This window comes from Gopherus evgoodei, chromosome 8 (assembly GCF_007399415.2).
Source record: "Gopherus evgoodei ecotype Sinaloan lineage chromosome 8, rGopEvg1_v1.p, whole genome shotgun sequence".
Taxonomy (NCBI): domain Eukaryota; kingdom Metazoa; phylum Chordata; order Testudines; family Testudinidae; genus Gopherus; species Gopherus evgoodei.
The window spans coordinates 109,741,837-109,759,586 of record NC_044329.1 but is presented as its reverse complement, the minus strand read 5'-3'; the positions used below and the strand labels follow the sequence as shown (position 1 = coordinate 109,759,586).

The following is a 17,750-nucleotide window of genomic DNA, read 5'->3' as shown; positions in this document are numbered from 1 at the left end:
GCCCTGGAGGGAGACGGCCAATCGCAGCTGGCCTCTCTCCTGTCCCGACCCCCTGCCCACCCCCAGGCGCGCCTGGCTTGGGTGCCAGACACACCATGTGGAGAGGGGAGAAGACCCTGAGCTCGACTGGTTCCTTGCTGCCCTCCTCCCTACACCGCAGGGCCAGGGGAGCCCTGCCTCACCCTGCTTGCTGGAGAAGGAGCCTCTGAGATGAGAATCCCCAGCCCTGGTGCCGTGGAAAGCAGGGGTGGGCCCGGTAAACGCCAGAGAGGTTTATTTGGATGGTTGTTCCGCACGAGGGCTCTTTACCCCGTCCCCAGCCGCCCCATCACACCCCCTCTCTCCACCCATTGGGGCCCATGGGCCAGCTCCCCTGGCTCGGGGAGCTGAGCCGCCCCTGGACGCCGCCCTGGCTGATGGGTTTGTGAGGGACAAGGGCTTGTGGCACCGTTGCATTTGGGGGATGGGGGGGCAGGATAGATGACACCTGCCCCTTCAGACTGGGCAAAGCTGGGGGGACTGGACGTGTGGGGAGAAAAATAGGTCAGCAGATCTATGGGGCTGGGAGAGCTTGGGGGAGGGGCGGGGGGGCTGGCGGGTATGGCCACTGCCCCATTCATGTCATTAAGTGCCCTAGCCTCACAGCCAACCTTCCCTTGGCCCCAGGCCATCCCACAGCGGCTGCCTTTCCAGGAGCAGTGTAGGCAGCAGCAGCCAGGCAGGGGGATGGGACAGGGCTCTGGGTTATAGGAACAGAGCCCCCCCGCCAACCTCAGCACTTTGCCTGCAGTCCCTTGCCCCTGGCAGAGGCCGTTTCTGACCTCTGCTCCCCAACACGCTTTTCTGCGCAGCGTTGGCCCGTGGTGACCGGGGGAGCCCGGTTTGCACCACGGGCTTCATTGAGCACGGACAGGCAGGAGCCAGGGAGGAAGGGGTCAGAATCAGCCCCAGGGTGGGAGACTGCGGCGACCCCATGAGTCTGGGGTGGGCTGGGGGGATCTTCCCCAGGGCAGCTGCGGTGCAGAGGGAAGAACGTGGAAAAGAGGGGCTGGGCCGCGGGGGTGGGGGGCCTAGCAGGGCCGTGTCTGGTGCCAAAGGGGCTTGTGCTGCGTTCGCAGTGGCACTTTCAGAGGTTTTGTTTGGGCGGAGCTATACCATTCTCCACCCCCGGGGAGCGCTGCGTAGGTGGGGTAGCTGCACGTGGGAGGTGCCTGGGAGACAGAGTCCCACACTGGTGAATGAGCCCGGCCATCCGGCCATGCAGTGAGCTCACGGCATTTCCACAGCACGGGGGTCGCCCCCCGAGGCATCTCCTTTATGCCATATCCCCTTCCTCCTCCTCGTGTGCTGGCACCTCCGGCTGCTGCCTCCGGCGGTGGTCTCGGTGGTGGCTGTGGGTGTGGGAGGAGGCCTGGGGATTGCGGTTGCTGCTGGCTCTGTGTTGGTGATTGTGGTGGGCTTTGCTCTTGTGGGGGGACAGCTCCTGTTCCCTCTCCTCTCCTGTTCCTTCTCCTGTTCCTTCTTGGGTGAGACTCTGGGGTCCCTCTGCTGTGCTGTTTGCCTGGGAAGGTAACATCAGGGGGGGTGTTACACAGACAGACATGCACATACACTGCTTTGGAATGACATGGCTGGGGGGGGGTTGTCAGTGTCACCACTGCCCTCTACTGGATAGAATCACAGTGGGATCATAAACCCTATATTGCCAACAGGGGATGGAGAGTCTCTGATGGGGTCTAAATTAGCTGTTACCACTCAAGAAAGATCTTGGAGTCATTGCGGATAATTCTCTGAAAACATCCACTCAATGTGCAAACGCACATTGTTAGGAGCCAGGAGGAAAGGGGTAGATAATAAGACAGAAAATATCATATCGCCTCTATATAAATCCCTGGTACGCCCGCACCTGGAATACTGTGTGCAGTTCTGGTCACTCCATCTTAAAAAAAAACTGGAAAAGGTGCAGAGAAAGGGAACAAAAATGATGAGGGGGTATGGAACAGCTTCTGTATAAGAAGAGATTAATAAGACTGGGACGTTTCAGCTTGGAAAAGAGACGACTAAGGGGGATACGATGGAGGTCTATAAAATCATGACTGGTGCGAAGAAAGCGAATAGGGAAGTGTTATTTACTCCTTCTCATAACACAAGAGGTAGGAGTCACCCGATGAATTAATAGGCAGCAGGTTTAAAACAAACCAAAGGAAGTATTTCTTCACCCAACACAGTCAATCTGTTGAACTTGCCAGGAGATGTTGTGAAGGCCAGAAGTATAACTAGGTTCAAAAATTACATAGGAAGATGAGACCATAAGAACGGCCATGCTGGGTCAGTTCAAAGTCTCATCTAGCCCAGTATCCTGTCTTCCGACAGCAGCCAATGCCAGGTGCCCCAGAGGGAATGAACAGAACAGGGAATCACCCAGTGTTACATCCTGTGTCGCCCATTCCCAGCTTCTGGCAAACAGAGACTAGGGACACCATCCCCATAGGCGCTGACCGGAGCACCCACAGGGAAAAATGGTGGGTGCTGAGCACTCACCAGCAGCTCCCCATCAGCTGCCCCTCACCCCCCAGGGCCTCCCACCTGCCAGTGGACCCCGCAATCAGTGCTGCCCCCTTCCTCCCTGCGCCTCCCACCTGCCACGAGCAGCTGTTTTGTGGCGTGCAGGATGCTGGGGCGGAGGGGGGAGGAGCGAAGACGTGGCGTGCTCGGGGGGGGAGGGGGTGGAACTGGGCGAGGAGAGGCGGGGGGTGGAGCGGGCAAAGGGAGAGGTGGAGCAGGGCCGAGAAGAGGCAGGGTGGGAGTGGGGCCTTGGGGGAAGGGGTGGAGTGGGGCCGGGGCCTGGGGCAGAGCCGTGGGTCGAGCACCTCCCAGCAGTTTGAAAAATCGCCACCTGTGACCATCTCTGCCCATCCTGGCTAATAGCCATTGATGGACCTAACCTCCATGAACTTATCTAGTTCTTGTTTGAACGCTGTTATAGTCTTGGCCTTCACAACGTCAGTGATAAGTTCATGGAGGACAGGTCCATCGATGGCTATTAGCCAAGGTGGTCAGGGCCCCATCCCCACGCTCTGGGTGTCCCTAAACCTCTGACTGCCAGATGCTGGGACTGGACGACGGGATGGATCACTCGAAATTGCCCTATTCTGTTCATTCCCTCGAAGACGGGACACTGGGCTAGATGGACCTTTGGTCTGACCCAATACAACCACTCATGTTCTTATCATAAACCCTATATTGCCAACAGAAAGTGGGGAGTCTCCTCTCCTGCTGTTAGCAGAGGGCTGTGTTATGGGAACAGGAGGACGGCAGCTCTCCCTGCTGCTGCCCTGAATGTCCCTGGGGTGCAGCATAGTGACCACCATGAAGCCACAGATGGCTTGGCCAGGGGAAGGAGATGGGTCAGTTCAAACGGCACGGGGGCCCTGTGGCTGCCCCGTGAGCTGCTCCTTACCTCCCTGGTGCTGTTGGAGTAGAGGGAGCAGTTGCCACAGACGTCCTTGGTGTAGGTGAAACGCACAGCTGACTCCACGTAGCGGAAGTGCAGGAAGCTGTAGGGTAACGGGATGTGGAAAGCCAGCCGGCCGCACCTGCAGAGCAAATGATGAGTTACGGAGATGAGGATGAGGGATGAGTTACGGAGGCCGGTGTCCCACAGGGCAGGATGAGCCTCTTGGCTCAGAAAGGTGCATTGGGCAGTAACTCAGCTTGGTACCCTTAACCATAAAGGCCTTCCCCAGTATCTACCCCCTGCCACTCCTCTCTCATCTGGTGTGTTCCATCAGCAGATCTCAAAGCACTTCACAAAGGAGAGCAGTGTTCCTGGTTTACAGATGGGGAAACTGAGACACAAAAAGGGCAGAAGTGACTTGCCCAAGGTCACCCAGCAGACCAGTGGCAGGGCTGGGAATAGAACCCAGGGCTGCTGACTCCCAGGCGAGTGCACTAGGCCAGACTACCTCCTGGGGCTCCCTATCAGGTTAGGCTGAGATGCTGAGCATCTCCCCAATTACCTGAACACCAGCTCTGCCTTCCCTCCCAGCCCCGAAAGTCCAGTGCTCCCCTAGTGAGAAATCCCCTCTGGCTCCTGCCCCACCTTCCCAGGACACCTGCATGGAATGAAGGGCTGGTGTCACCATTAGAATGCACAAGAGTGTGTGTCTGTGCGCTGCTGCCCTCTGCTGGAAGGAATCGGATCCGCTCACATGTTAGTGACTATGTCACCCTCTAGTGCCACGGGCACAAGACACGAGTAAAAACTGTAATGCTACAAACAGATCCCGGCGGTTCTCCTGCAGCTCAGGGGCTAGAGGCTAGGTAGAGCACGAAATCTTGAGTTCGATACCAATAACTGCATAGTTTGGGGTCACGGATGGGTTATGCCAAGTGGGGCTGAGCGGAAGGAAGGGGGGGGAGGATTAGTGTTAACACCCCATCCCTGTTCCCAAGCACACATGGGCCTCGGGGAATGCTTCTCCACCACCCTGGCTAGTGGAGTGCCCAGCCCTGGGGGTACCAGGGCAGTTTTGGGCATGGAGCCATAGGGGCATAGGAAAGGCGTCTTTACCTTCTTTTATAATGGCTGTGGGCAAAAGGAGGGGGCTCTGGGGGCTGCGCAGCTGTTCCACCCTCGGCTACTGTCAGGAGCGGAGCCGGGGAAAGGCCAGCACCTCTGAACCGAGGGGAGGAGATGCACAGGCCAGCGGGGACTGGAGGCAGGTGGGAAAAACCACAGCTCCAGCATGGGCTTGTGATCTTCAAAGTCTGAATCCCTCCCTGTGTTTTCCTGGCAGTTCCTCTGCCCCAGCACACCCCAGAGCAGGTTGCTGACTGTGCTGTGTGATTCGCACCCCTGCCCCCAGGCTTTCTGGCTGGCCCCTCCACAGGCCAAAGTCCAAGGGTCCATGGAGCAGATGATAGCAGGGTTAGGACAACAAGGCAGGGAGCAGGTTGCACAACCAAGTTGGGAGGGGGCGGGTGGTGCCGAGGAGGGGCAGGGAAATGGAGGCCCTTGGGGGCAGAGTGATGGGCACAGACACAGGGGAGTTGGATCCCTGTTATGCGGGCTGCCCGGGGCCGGGGGGTTTAGTCTGGCTGGTGATGGATCATGGGGCCAGGCCCCACATCAGTGGATCAGGATCTGAGTGAAGTGAAGCTCAGGGATTTGTACAGAGACTCCCTTGCTATTCCCCTTTGCCTGGCCTCCGCTCCTCTGTCTGTCCGTCCACCCTCCAACTGGCAGGTGTGGGAAATGTCTGGCCTGCTGTGGGCACTGCAATAAATAAAGGAACAATATCCTCCTCCCCCTGGGCATTCCTGGGGGAGGGCTCGGCTGGCTCGCGCCCAGCTTTTCAGAACAGAGCAAACCGCTGGGGCAGCGGGTGCCGGTGCCAACAGGCCAGGTTAGAGCGCCCCAGCCAGCGGCTGCATGGCCATTTGGCTCAGCAGCGGGAGCGTGAGCAGCAGGATAACACGACACCACCGCTTGGCCTTTCCCTAGTTCTATCCGCCCCGGACCCCCACGTGCTTCCCTGGTACGAGTCACCTCACGTCTCCTGCAGGTGAGGTGCGGAGCAGTTCAGTGACCTACCTAGAAGTCATACAGCAAATGAGCGGTGACGCTGATAATAGAACCCAGGAGTCCTGGTTCCCAGTCCAATAACCACTAGGCAACGCTCCCCTCTTAGGGTGAGGAATAGAACCCAGGAGTCCTGGCTCCCAGTCCAATAACCACTAGGCCACACTCCCCTCTCAGGGTGAGGTATAGAACCCAGGAGTCCTGGCTCCCAGTCCAATAACCACTAGGCCACACTCCCCTCTCAGGGTCAGGAATAGAACCCAGGAGTCCTGGCTCCCAGTCCAATAACCACTAGGCCACACTCCCCTCTCAGGGTCAGGAATAGAACCCAGGAGTCCTGGCTCCCACTCCAATAACCACTAGGCCACACTCCCCTCTCAGGGTCAGGAATAGACCCCAGGAGTCCTGACTGCTCCTTCCCTATGTGTGTCACTGTGTTACATTCCCCACCCAGGCCAGTTGGGGAGGTTAGCCAGGTCCCCGGAGCCCTGCAGCCTGGCTGGATGTGCTCCATAACGCTGCCGGTTCTTTACCTTGACCAGGAGCCATTGGCTCCAGGCTGCTCGGACATGCAGGGCACAGGATACACTCGGCGCCTGCTCCTCAGAAACAAAGGCATAAGGCGAGACCAGCCGGTGTGCACCCCAGAGGGGCATTCAGCGCTGAGGAGGGGCTGCCGGTTTCTAGGCACTCACCGGTCATAGATGAGGAAGTCGTCCTTGTCCCCATCCAGGATCTGCCAGACGTCTGGCTCCAAGATCTCCTGCTGGTAAACAGGGACCTCCTCCGGGGCCCAGCGCTTCAGCTCCCAGAACATGGCCCTGGAGAGCGGCGTCTTCTCGTTCACAATCATGTAGCTGATGTCGGCCAACCCGTCCTGGGACAGCTTCTCACGCAAGCCCCCGAGACTGGGGAGGCGGGGAGAGCGGGGGTGAGGCACAGGGCCACGGGATCTGCCTCTCGCTAATGCTCTGTGTCATGGTCACCCTGCCACCCCTAGTGCAAACACCAAAGAGGAAGGACGTGACATTGCCCCGGATTGCTGCTCCTGACCTCTGGGGATGAAAAGGGGGGATCCATGGGCCTCCATAGTCCCTCTGCTGAGGCTGCCAGCAAAGGGGCCAGTGCTAATTAGTGGCAATGGGCTGAGACACCCACCAGCTCACCACCATCGCCATGTTTGCCCCCCATGCCCTCTTGCCTAGCTCTGGCTCCTGCTCCCCATCCGGCCCCCGCTCACCTGTTGGCTTGCTTCAGACAGAACTGTCAGCTGGCCTTCAGCAGCGCCACCACCGTGACGCGCCCCAGCGCCCCTGTCATCGGGGCTGTCCCGTTGATCTCCCACCGTGGAGCCGGCTGGCACAGCCGGGTCTTGTTCTCGGCCACGTCTGCCAGCGTGGCTGACACCAGCCCCAGCAGTGTGGCCACGGCTAGGGCCAGGAGCCCCATCCTAGCCACCCCGTCCTCAGCCTGGGGAGCGAGAGGCGTGTTAGAGAGATGCTGGCATTGACCATTGCTCTTGCATGATTAGAAGGGGAGTAGCTGAGACATGAGACGGGGTCGGCTAGACACACGCAGCCACTTTTCCCCCAGTGGAGCTCCTCTGAGTTCCGGGAGGGGCTCCAGGTTCACTCAGGCACTAGGTCCTGATACAGCCCCACACAGGGGCACGCGGCTCACCCTCACCTCCACATCCCCTCCCCCAAAATCCCCAAGGGGCCTGAGCAGAACAACTTCCATCTCCACTGCGCCGTTTACCCTGAAGCATCCCAAAGTGCTTTACCAACAATGCTGTAAATACAGGCACTGTTCACCCAGCACTGAAATGCAGCCACCTCTGGGGTGGAACGCAGCAGCCATGACCCACAGCAATGCCACCTAACAGAAGGGGAGAATTCCACATCCAGTGGAAAGAGTGGAGTCTAATTACCTGCCAGCTGGGCTAACACCCCTTCTCTTGGGGCCAGTGCTGGGGGAGCTCTACAGTAAGTCTCTGCTGAGATACAGCACCTCCCGCAGCACATCACCCCCTTATGCTGTGCTGGGGTATTGGAGTCAGCACCAACTCAACGGGGAGAGAGCCCCTTGCTGCACCAGCCTGTGTGGACCGAAAGCCCCAGTCACGTGTATCCCAGCTAATGTAAGTGCAGGTCTGATCCACCCTTAAAGGAGCCTGATCTTTTTAACAATCATACCAAGCTAGTTGCCTATATAAAATCCTGTAGCAGTGAGTTCCACAAGCTAGTGTGCATCACAAACAAACACAATATTTCTCCAGGGATCCTGCCAGTGACCTAGAGAAAGGGGCCCTCCTTGGACCCATTATCAACCCCCTTCCTCCCTCAGCCTGTACATATTCTTTACAGGGTGAGAGGGAGGAACAGCTGCCACTTCAAAACAAAACCCAATCAAGCCGGTCCCAGCCCCCTCCTTCACTGCTTGGGTTGACATAAAGGCTCATTTGTGCCCATGGACACAAACGCAGCTCCATTGTGTAGAACAGCTGCCTATTTCAGTGGCATGATAAGTCCCTGTTTGTACTGGCTAGCGAGCAAGTGGTGGCTTTTGCCACATTTGCCTGATAGTACAGAGCTGCATTGATTTTCATGAGAGTGCCACAAACGTGAGGCCCGCGCTTGACAAGAAGGCAGTGTTCTAATGGCTCGCCCATGCCAACGGGAGCGGGCACTCGGGTTCTATCCAATCTCTTGGAGGGGAGATGGGGCTAGTGGATAACTTGGGGACTGGAAATCATGATTTCTGGGTTCTGGTCCCATCTCTGGAAAAGGAATGGGGCCTAGTGGTTAGATCAGGGGAATTTGGCACCACTATTCCTGGAGTCTGTTCCAAATCCTGCCAGTGACTTGCTATGGGCTCTTGGATAAACCCCTTCACTTACTCATTGCAACTTTAGGGTGCCAAGAACAGTACTGTTGTGCCTCAGTTTCCCCAGCTGTAAAAGGGAGGCTATAACTCAGGGCTCGGCAGCCTGTCAGAAGTGGTGTGTCGAGTCTTCATTTACTCACTCTAATTTAAGGTTTCGCGTGCCAGTAATACATTTTAATGTTTTTAGGTCTCTTTCTATAAGTCTATAAAATATAACTAAACTATTGTTGTATGTAAAGTAAATAAGGTTTTTAAAATGTTTAAGAAACTTCATTTAAAATTAAATTAAAATGCAGAGCCCTCGAACCAGTGGCCAGGACCCGGGCAGTGTGAGTGCCACTTAAAATCAGCTCACGTGCCGCCTTCGGCACCCGTGCCATAGGTTGCCTGCCCCTGCTAACTAGTCTGACCTACCTTGCGGAGGGGTTGTTAGGGCTAATGAATTAGTGTTGTAAAGCACAGACACTCCATGGAAAGTCTCACTATACAGTGAGTGCAAAGTAGAAAAAGCCATTCAAAGCAAACCACTCCATTCCCACCCCAGGCTCCCTGTCCGGAGTGGGAGGGCTTGTCCCTCGGTGTTTAGCCTAATTGCCATTTCCCCCACTCGGCCTGTCCTGAAAGATCTCCTAGTTCCTGGTGTTTACAGCTGTCCTCCGTCTTCCTCCCCACACGGCCCGTTTGCTCCTGGTGAATGTTGCAGCTGCAGCTCGTGGAATGACTTAGCCAAGATTTTAAACACCCAGCCAGCCAGCCACCCGCAGCACCAATCCCCAGAGGCAGTTGCATCTACAGCACATTATGGACTGATGGTTACTGCTCTCCAGCAGACAGGCAAACAGAGCCCTCCGTGTGCATGGGGGAGGGGGGGCGTTTAATGATGCTTGGGGGTGGGCAGTATCGGCAATTTCCTGCCTTTTCCACTCGGAAGAATCTCACCCAGCTCTTTTCTGCCTTTCAGTTCCCTTGTGGGGCATAAATCCAGCCTGGCCTGATGGTTACCCCTGCGTCACACCTCTGCCATGCTGCGCCAACACATCGACTGCAGGGCCCCACCCCCAACCCCAGCCTCGACAGATGTGACCCCCCTGGACACGGGCCTGAGAGCAAAGAGACTGTCTGTAGCATTGTCCCTTTTGTACTAATTCTCTCTTGGCCCTGCAATGCCCCCAAACCCCTTCCCAACCCCTCCCAAGCCATGAATTTGTTCCAAGCTGTGTGTACAGAGCACACCCCTGGCCTCATCCCCACAGGACCCACAACTCCCTGCACTTCTCAGGATCAGGCCCTTCACCCCCAGCGTCCTCGGAGTAGCCTGGGCCCTCCCCCTACCCCGAAGGAAACAGACCGGAGATACTCTGCCTTCTCGCTGGTGTCTGGTGCCGCTGTCCTCGGGGCAAGCTCTGCGCTCTCCTGGGCTGGCCACGCATCCCACCCCAGCCCCTGCCCTCCTTTTATCGCCTCACCCGGCTTGCTCCGCCCAGGAGAGAGGGAGGAGGCTGGGGGTGGCCGCAGAGTTCCCCCACCCCCAGTGGGGAACAAGCTAGCCAGTGCCTACCGGTGCCAACCGCCAGCCCCACTCCTTGTTCACTCAAAGGGCCCTGCCAGGCTCCCATGCAGCAGCTGTCACAGCCAGCTCCTCTGGGGCACACAGCCCCTCCGGGCAGCGCAGCTGGGAAAAGGTGCAACATTGCTTTAAAAGCAGTCAAGTAACTACCCCACACACACACACACAAGGCTGGGAGCGGGACCGCTCCTGCCAGATAAGCAGGCGGTGGGGTGGCACTGCTCAGATGGGAGACAAACCCACAGCAGGCCCTGATTGCTGAGTCAGTAGCAGGCGGTCTTAGGAGCCAGCACCAAGACGACACCTCAATTTTCTGCTGGCAATCAGAGGAGGAGAGTTAACCCGAGTGTCCCGGTGTGGACAATTCCCGCCAGCCCCACCTGCAGTTTCAGCTTGATGCAGGATCTTTCTCTGCTGTCTCCCCTCCTACACAGCCGCTCTGGTTTGCCCCAGAGGTGGCTGCACACCAGTGGTGGGTGATGTAATCCCTTGTACAGGGCTTTGCTCTCAAAGGGGCTGGAGAGAGGGAAGGTGTTGGCACTTTGCTGTGCGTGGCTGGCATGGTTTGCCTCGCCAGGTAGCAAGACAGTGATCCTCCGCCCTCAGGCCTGGTGGAGAATAATGGGTGCTGCTGGGGGGTAGGTGCTAGTTTGGCCCATCACTGCTCAGAGAGCAAGCCTGCCTGATGCGGAAGAAAACTACTAGCAGGGAGGGAGCCAGCTGACTGGGGAGAGGACGTGGTCCAGGGACCAGTTAGGGTGACTCAAGTGGGGAAACTGAGGCAGTGGGGCTGTGAGTTATCCCATGTTCCGAGCCATGCGTGTCTGTCAGGGTAAGAACACAGATCTGCTGTCACTTTTCTGGAGCATTAACCCATGACCAGGGGGCTTAGCACCTAACTTAACCCCCCCATTGGTGTTTCTCTTTTTACCTGGGGGGGAATTCAGCAAGGAGGCTTACAGGCAGGTCACTGAATAATGGCTGCGCTTGAGAAGAGTGGGGAAACTCGCTGCCTGGACACCGGGAAAAGGAAACACACTGTGAGCTCTCAGCAAATATTTGAGCAGCTATCGCAGGGGGCTCTGGGCAAAAACATGATACGCCGGGGAAGGGCTGTGCTCTGAACCTGAGGCCCCGACTGCAAAGACAAACAGCGTGCGGGCCAGTGGCCAGGGGTCCCAGGCGGAGGATTCGCATTACAGGGAGCGCTCCGAGTGCTCAGCCACATAGACAGTGCTTAATTCGTTATGAAACCGGGGCTGGGCTCAAGCAATGTTTTTAACTTTCCTAACTGCTGTGGCAATCCCAGTGGGCTCTGAACTGGCAGGCCCAGAGGTACCCGCGCTCAGCCCTAGCTCACATTCAGCCCTGAGCATCGGGGAATATCCGCTGCCATGTGCTCCCAGTGCCCCAGCCCCTGCCGAGCCAGGGCGGAGCAGGAACCACCTCACAGTTCTGCACGGCTGGTGCCCGTTGCTGGGCTGAAGCAGCATAGAGGCTGTAGGTCGAAGCTGGATGGGGGAGGCCAGGGTGGAAAGATACGGGGATTGTGTGTGTCAGGGGAGGGGCATTTGCAGAGCTGGGGGTGGGGAACCCAGCACTGGCCTTGCCGAGCAGGGGTTGGGAGCTTCAGGGCAGAACTGAGGTGAGCTGCATGTGCTCCGGCTTGTCCTAGTGTGGATCTCAAAGCAGCAGCAAGGAGTCGGGGGGAATGTCAAAGGTCTGTCTAGGGCCAGGCCCAGCTCCTGCTGCCAGAGACACCCCGACTGCCAGAGCATTTGAATGGCTTGACCCCCCCCCCCACACACACAATCCACTGAGCGAGTCCCACCACTGATGGGGCAGGTCCCCTGCCCCACCCCTGCTCCACACCAGCGTCAGCAGCACAGCATTGCAGGGGTAGCTAGTCAGATCCAGACAGGGCTTTATCCTCTCAATAAAGCTGCTCACTCCTCTGTAATACCCTTTATCGCTGCCTTAAGAACAAGCCTTCACAGCTCCTGATAACGGTGGGCGCAAACCCTCGGCTTTCTCCTTCCAGCCTCATCAGCCCTGAGCAGCCAGGGTACCCAGCACCAACACCACAGCCTTCCTGGGGGGAGTCTGACAATCATGGTGACAATAAATCCATCACTTCCCCGACCTTCCAACCCCTTTGCTGGGCTCCAGGGCCACTCAGACCTCCACTGGGATTTGGCGCCTCCTACTCTGGAAGCATTGGCTCTCCAAGCCCCCCCCTCATGTGGGCTAAAGGAGACTCTCCCCTAGCTAGTTGCAGTACAGGGTCTATAGCACACAGTTGAACAGCTCCAATTCCAACCACAAGAGGGCAGCGACACACACACACACACACACACACAGCTTATCCGGAACAACATCCAATCCGAGCTGGAAGGACCATCCTTGGGCCCTGAGGCCAGCCCCCTGCTAGCCCAGGCCCCCACATCATATCCTGGGCACAGATTTCTTTTCAAAGCTCCATTTTCTAACTGGGCTGTTTCTTTCTCAATTCTCCCCTACCCAAGCCAGCCAGCGCCCTCACCCTGGGGCCCTTTAAACTGGGGCCTGAGCCATCTCCTTGCAAGGTGTGGGGGGGACTCAGCCTGCTGGATTTCCTGCCTGTCCTCCCCTGCCCTTCGCAGCAGAATGGCTCTGTCCCTGGCATTTCTTCTTTGCTATCTGCCTGCAGAGCATGGCTGGGGATGCCATGTGGGTGCTGGCCCTCGCCTAGGCAGCAGGGCATGGGTGCTGGCAGCGGTACTGCATCGCAGGTGAGGCAGCAGCAGGGTTTGTGGGCAGTGGATGCTGAGCGGGAAAGCGAGAGGAGACATGCACAGATCCTGGCTTTGCAATGAATGAGCTTTGAGCAGGACCAGCCTGTGTGCAGGTCAGGAGGGGTGGAGGAGCAAGTCTGATCAGAGGCATTGGTAACGTAAGACCCCAGGCCCCAAACCTGGAGGGAATCAGTGTTGATTTCACTGACCCAAGGAAGCAGGATAGAGGAAACTTAGTGAAGTTGGCTGAATAAGTGTCTGTTATGGATTGATATCGTCATTTGAGCTGTGCGAGACACAATAGGACGGTGGTTTTCAACCGGTGGTTCATGGACCCCTGGGGGTCCGCAGACTGTATCTAAGATTTCCAAGGGGGCCACACCTCCAGTCAAAAACTTTTAGGGATCCGCAAATGAAAAAAGGTTGAAACCCACTGCCGCAGACAAACAGTGCCTCGCCAAAGAGCTTCTGGACTAAGCAGGAGACACTGGAAAGACAAAACGCACCGGGAGGGAAGCGAAGGAGGAAAAGTTGGGATTTTATGATGATTTGCAGTGTGGTTGCTCCTAGAGGCTACGTTTGAAATCTAGGCCCCATTGTGGTCCGTGGCTGAAGCTGCTAGGTCCTGCCATTACACAGATTAATAAGTGGGCCGGACATCGTAGAATGCAGAGTAAGAGACAGTCCCTGCCATTAATTATTAGTTTTAAATTTCAGCTGACAATGGCGTTGGCGCGCTTGCTAGCTGATGTGTGTGAATAGCGCTGCTCTCTGCTGGGCAGAATCAGAACTGCTCCGCTGTGAGTCAGAGCCCCCACACTGGTAACATATAGGGTGATGTTTTTCAGTCGGTGGTTCCCGGACCCCCAGGGGTCCGCAGACCGTGTCTGAGATTGTAAACAGGGTCCACATCTCCAGTCGAAATTTTGTAGGGTTCTGCAAAGGAAAAGGTTGAAAACTGCTGTGCTAGTGGGCTTGAAGCTGCTGCTGTGAAGTTGGAAGAGGCCCTGGAGCACCGTGCTGACGGCCCCATGTCCCCGTGACATTCCTGCCGATGGTGGAGTGCTTACATCAACTGAAGTGGGGCAGTGTGTGGGGGCCCACAGCTGGAGCCCCGCTGCCTGACACTGACACCTCCGTGTGGAGCCAAGAGCCCGGGCGGTCAGCACCTGTCAGCGGGGTTCATAGCTGAGAGCTCCGCATGGTGCTGACGGGCGATGTAAACAACACCGTGTCTACACGGACACTGCGCCGCACTAACTACACCCACCTAAGCACTGTGCCTACTGCGGAGGGGGCGGTTATAGATCGGTGTAGTGGGGGACTTACATCGGCTGCAGCCTTGTCAATCTGACTCTGTAGTGTAGACGAGGGCTGAGATTTTGTGCCTCTCCGTCCTATAACATTAATACTGGCAGCTTCTGTGCAGCAGATAGACGTCAGTTTCCCCCATAGTAATTGGCATTGCAGGGGGCCTGAAAAACAGCGGGGGTTGATTCTGACCCCAGCAGGGGGCAGCAGAGAGCACTGGGCCATACAGCACAATGGGGGTTGATTCTGACCCCAGCAGGGGGCAGCAGAGAGCACTGGGCCATACAGCACAATGGGGGATGAGTCGGACCCCAGCAGGGGGCAGCAGAGAGCACTGGGCCATACAGCACAATGGGGGATGAGTCGGACCCCAGCAGGGGGCAGCAGGGAGCACTGGGCCATACAGCACAATGGGGGATGAGTCGGACCCCAGCAGGGGGCAGCAGGGAGTACTGGGCCATACAGCACAATGGGGGTTGATTCTGACCCCAGCAGGGGGCAGCAGAGAGCACTGGGCCATACAGCACAATGGGGGATGAGTCGGACCCCCAGCAGGGGGCAGCAGAGAGCACTGGGCCATACAACACAATAGGGGTTGATTCTGACCCCAGCAGGGGGCAGCAGAGAGCACTGGGCCATACAGCACAATGGGGGTTGATTCTGACCCCAGCAGGGGGCAGCAGAGAGCATTGGGCCATACAGCACAATAGGGGTTGATTCTGACTCCTGCAGGGGACAGCAGAGAGCACTGGGCCATACAGCACAATGGAGGATGAGTTGGACCCCAGCAGGGGGCAGCAGAGAGCACTGGGCCATACAACACAATGGGGGCTGAGTGTCTGCCCAGCAGGGGGCAGCGGAGAGCACAGGGCCATACAGCAAAGAGGTTGATTCTGACCCCAGCAGGGGGCAGCAGAGAGCACGGGCCATACAGCACAATAGGGACTGATTCGCTCCCTCCTGGGTGCTGGGATAGCTTCCCTAGTCTCTCTCTCTCTCTCTCTCTCTCTCTCGCAGAGCTTAGCGGGTCTGACCCTGCTGCGCCATGACTGCCTTTCTGAGCCGGCTGTCCCACATCACCTTCCACGTCCCCACCGGGACGGGCTTGGTCAGCGACTTGGTAGACAAGTTCCGCTTTCACCTGTTCGCGGAGCGGGTGACAGCGCGTGCCCGACAGCTGGCTCTCCGCAAAGGAGCTGCTGTCTTCCTCGTCAATGAGAGGTTGGGGGAGGCCCCCCCGGCCCAGACGTTCCCGTTCGACCCCACCCGGCCCGCTCTGGCTCAGCAGCCCGTGCTGGGCCACAGCGATGGGGAATTCCTTTACGACATCAGCCCCTTGCACCCCGTGAGCACAGCCTCCAACGTGTGCTTTGAGGTGCAGGATGTACCTACTGTCTCCCAAAGCCTCCAGGAGCGGGGCTGCCCCCTGGCAATCCCGCCCACCGACGTGACTGACTCCGGTGGCTCTGTCACCTACTGCGTGGTGAGATCCGTTGTGGGGAACATCAGCCACACCCTGCTGGATTGCTCCCGCTACCGGGGGGCGTTCCTGCCTGGCTTCCGCGCCATGGGGGATGTCCCCGAGGGGCTGCGGGACCCGGCCGAGGCCACGCACTTCGACCACATCACCTATGCCTGCTCACGGGGCAGTACCCAGGCCGTGCTGGACTGGTACCAGCACTGCTTTGGCTTCCAGCGCTTCATCATGAACAGGCAGGGGGACGTGGCCGAGGGCTACCGAATCCATGGGCACGGCGTGGGCCTGCGGCTCACCGCCATGCGGTACAGAAAGGGCAGCGAGCCCAGGCTGGTTGACGACTGCAAGTTCGTCCTGGCCGAGTCCCTGCCGGAGCCAGGGAAGAACCAGGTGGACGCCTTCCTGGAGCAGCATGGCGGAGCTGGGATCCAGCATGTCGCGCTTTACACCACGGACATTGTCTCCACAGCCCGGGCCCTGGCGCAGGCTGGCGTGCGGTTCGTCGAGCCCCCCCAGGCCTACTACAGCGAGGCGGGCAAAGCGGAGGAGATCCGGGCGGCTGGGCAGGACCCCTGGCTCCTGTCCCAGCATGGCATCCTGCTGGACACTGAGCTGGTTGGGGATGGGGAGGGAGGCGGCAGGGGCTCCAGCCCACGCCAGAGGAGGTACCTGATGCAAATCTTCACCAAGCCCATCTTCCCTGAGGAGACCTTCTTCCTGGAGCTGATTGAGCGTCGGGGGGCCGCAGGTTTTGGGGAGGGCAACATCCGGGCCCTGTGGAGATCCGTGCAGGCCTATCTGGACAAGCAGGAGTAGAGAAACCCCTCCCAACTGCCTCGCCTTCTCCCCGGTGGGCTGGGTCATGCGGCGGGGCCAGCCCCTCCTGCTGGGGAACAGTGGGAGGCCAGCAGCTGGCTGCCTGGCCACCTGCACTGAAGGATGAGTGGTGGCTCCAGTGCTCCATCCCCAGGTGATGGCCCTGCCCTGGCAGGAGGGAGGAGGAAGAGCCAGACCAGCTGTTTGGTCAGAGAGGGGGAGGTTGGAAGCTACTTAAAAGCTCCCTGGGACGTGCCATCCGCACTGATGAGTGGGATTCACGTGGTAGTTCCCATGTTCCCACCCCAGAGACAAACCCTGCCCCATCCCCCATCCCCGCTCTGCCAACCCTCGCCCCCTGCCCCGGCATGGCTGGATTGGCTAATTCTGATTTCCTGCTCCCTGGGCCAGGCGCTGGATTTACGGCCAATGTTCAGCCTGTGGCTTTGGACCCCACAAGTTCTATGGGTGGATTTAGGGACTGTGAGCCCAGCAACTGCTGCAGCCACCCCTGGGGTGGAAGGTGGCAGCCATTTGGCAGCAACACAGCCGGGGTGGTATAGCAGAGTCAAATGGGAATGACCAGGTGAATAGGGGGCAGGGGGAAATCCCTGGGAGCAGATATCCCGGCTGGCCTGAGAACGGGCTCTGTATTATCTCAGCACTATTCATGTTTGTAACCCTTCCCTCTGAGGGGCTGGCTGCTGGAGAGCCCACATCCTCTTCCCCTTCCCTTCCTCCAGGGCAGGACAGTTCCCACTACTCCTGTTGCTGGTTCTCACTGTGCACTGAGGCAGCTTCCCAAGTGGCTCCGCAGGGATTTCGCTCTGTGAAGGCAGCTGGCAGGGAATCCTCTCCCTTTCCCCCAAAGCCACGGGCCAATCCCCTGGCTGGAGCGCGAGTGTGGTGTCCTCACCGGGGCCAGCACGTTGGCTCTCTGCAGCCAGGCAGTTAATGCCACAGGCACTAACCTCCCAGCACCTGCCCCTCGTGAATGAGCTGTTGCCACGTTCTTGTTCCGTTAATGGTTTTTGGTCCGATTTACAAGAATCTCCCCCAGGCTGGGTTTCCCTCACGCTTCTGCCGCTCTCGCTGTAAGGGGATTCTCGCTTATGGGGCGAGTGTCGTATTGTTCACTTGAATTTAGTCACTAAATTTTCCTGTTGCTTCTGCAAAGAGCCAGGTCTGTGCTACCCAGCGCAGAGCCCTGCAATGCGCCACCGAGGGGCTGTGGCTGAAGGACACCCTGGCGCTAGCATGGGAGAGGGCGGCCCACCTGCCTGGCAAGGATTGCCACAGAGTTCACATTGCATCTGAGCACCGAGTTCATTCCTG

The 17,750-nt window shown here is 58.1% G+C and overlaps 2 protein-coding genes across 5 annotated transcripts; one reads left to right on the top strand and one right to left on the bottom strand.

Annotated features, from left to right (window-relative positions):
• Positions 1–259: 259 nt before the first annotated feature.
• LOC115656627 (selenoprotein Pb-like) lies at positions 260–10,148 on the bottom strand. 4 transcript variants are annotated; one of them, XM_030573610.1, is made up of 5 exons: positions 10,029–10,148; positions 6,825–7,054; positions 6,280–6,492; positions 3,461–3,596; positions 260–1,561 (listed from the first exon to the last, which is right to left on the bottom strand). In XM_030573610.1, the coding sequence occupies exons 2-5, from the start codon at positions 7,031–7,033 to the stop codon at positions 1,316–1,318; spliced, it is 804 nt and encodes a 267-aa protein (XP_030429470.1). In that variant the 5' UTR covers positions 7,034–7,054; positions 10,029–10,148; the 3' UTR covers positions 260–1,315. The 4 variants fall into 4 exon arrangements, with proteins under 4 accessions (XP_030429470.1, XP_030429469.1, XP_030429468.1 ...); XM_030573609.1 differs by lacking the exon at positions 10,029–10,148 and adding an exon at positions 9,819–9,904; XM_030573608.1 differs by lacking the exon at positions 10,029–10,148 and adding an exon at positions 9,833–9,904.
• A 5,019-nt stretch (positions 10,149–15,167) lies between these two features.
• Positions 15,168–16,415, top strand: HPDL (4-hydroxyphenylpyruvate dioxygenase like). Its single transcript, XM_030571486.1, has one exon. It carries the CDS (start codon positions 15,168–15,170, stop codon positions 16,413–16,415), a length of 1,248 nt encoding a protein of 415 aa, XP_030427346.1.
• The last annotated feature ends 1,335 nt before the right edge of the window (positions 16,416–17,750 follow it).

Excerpts from the sequence above, each read along its gene's own strand:
- HPDL (XM_030571486.1), top strand. The coding sequence starts at position 15,168 with ATGACTGCCTTTCTGAGCCGGCTGTCCCACATCACCTTCCACGTCCCC.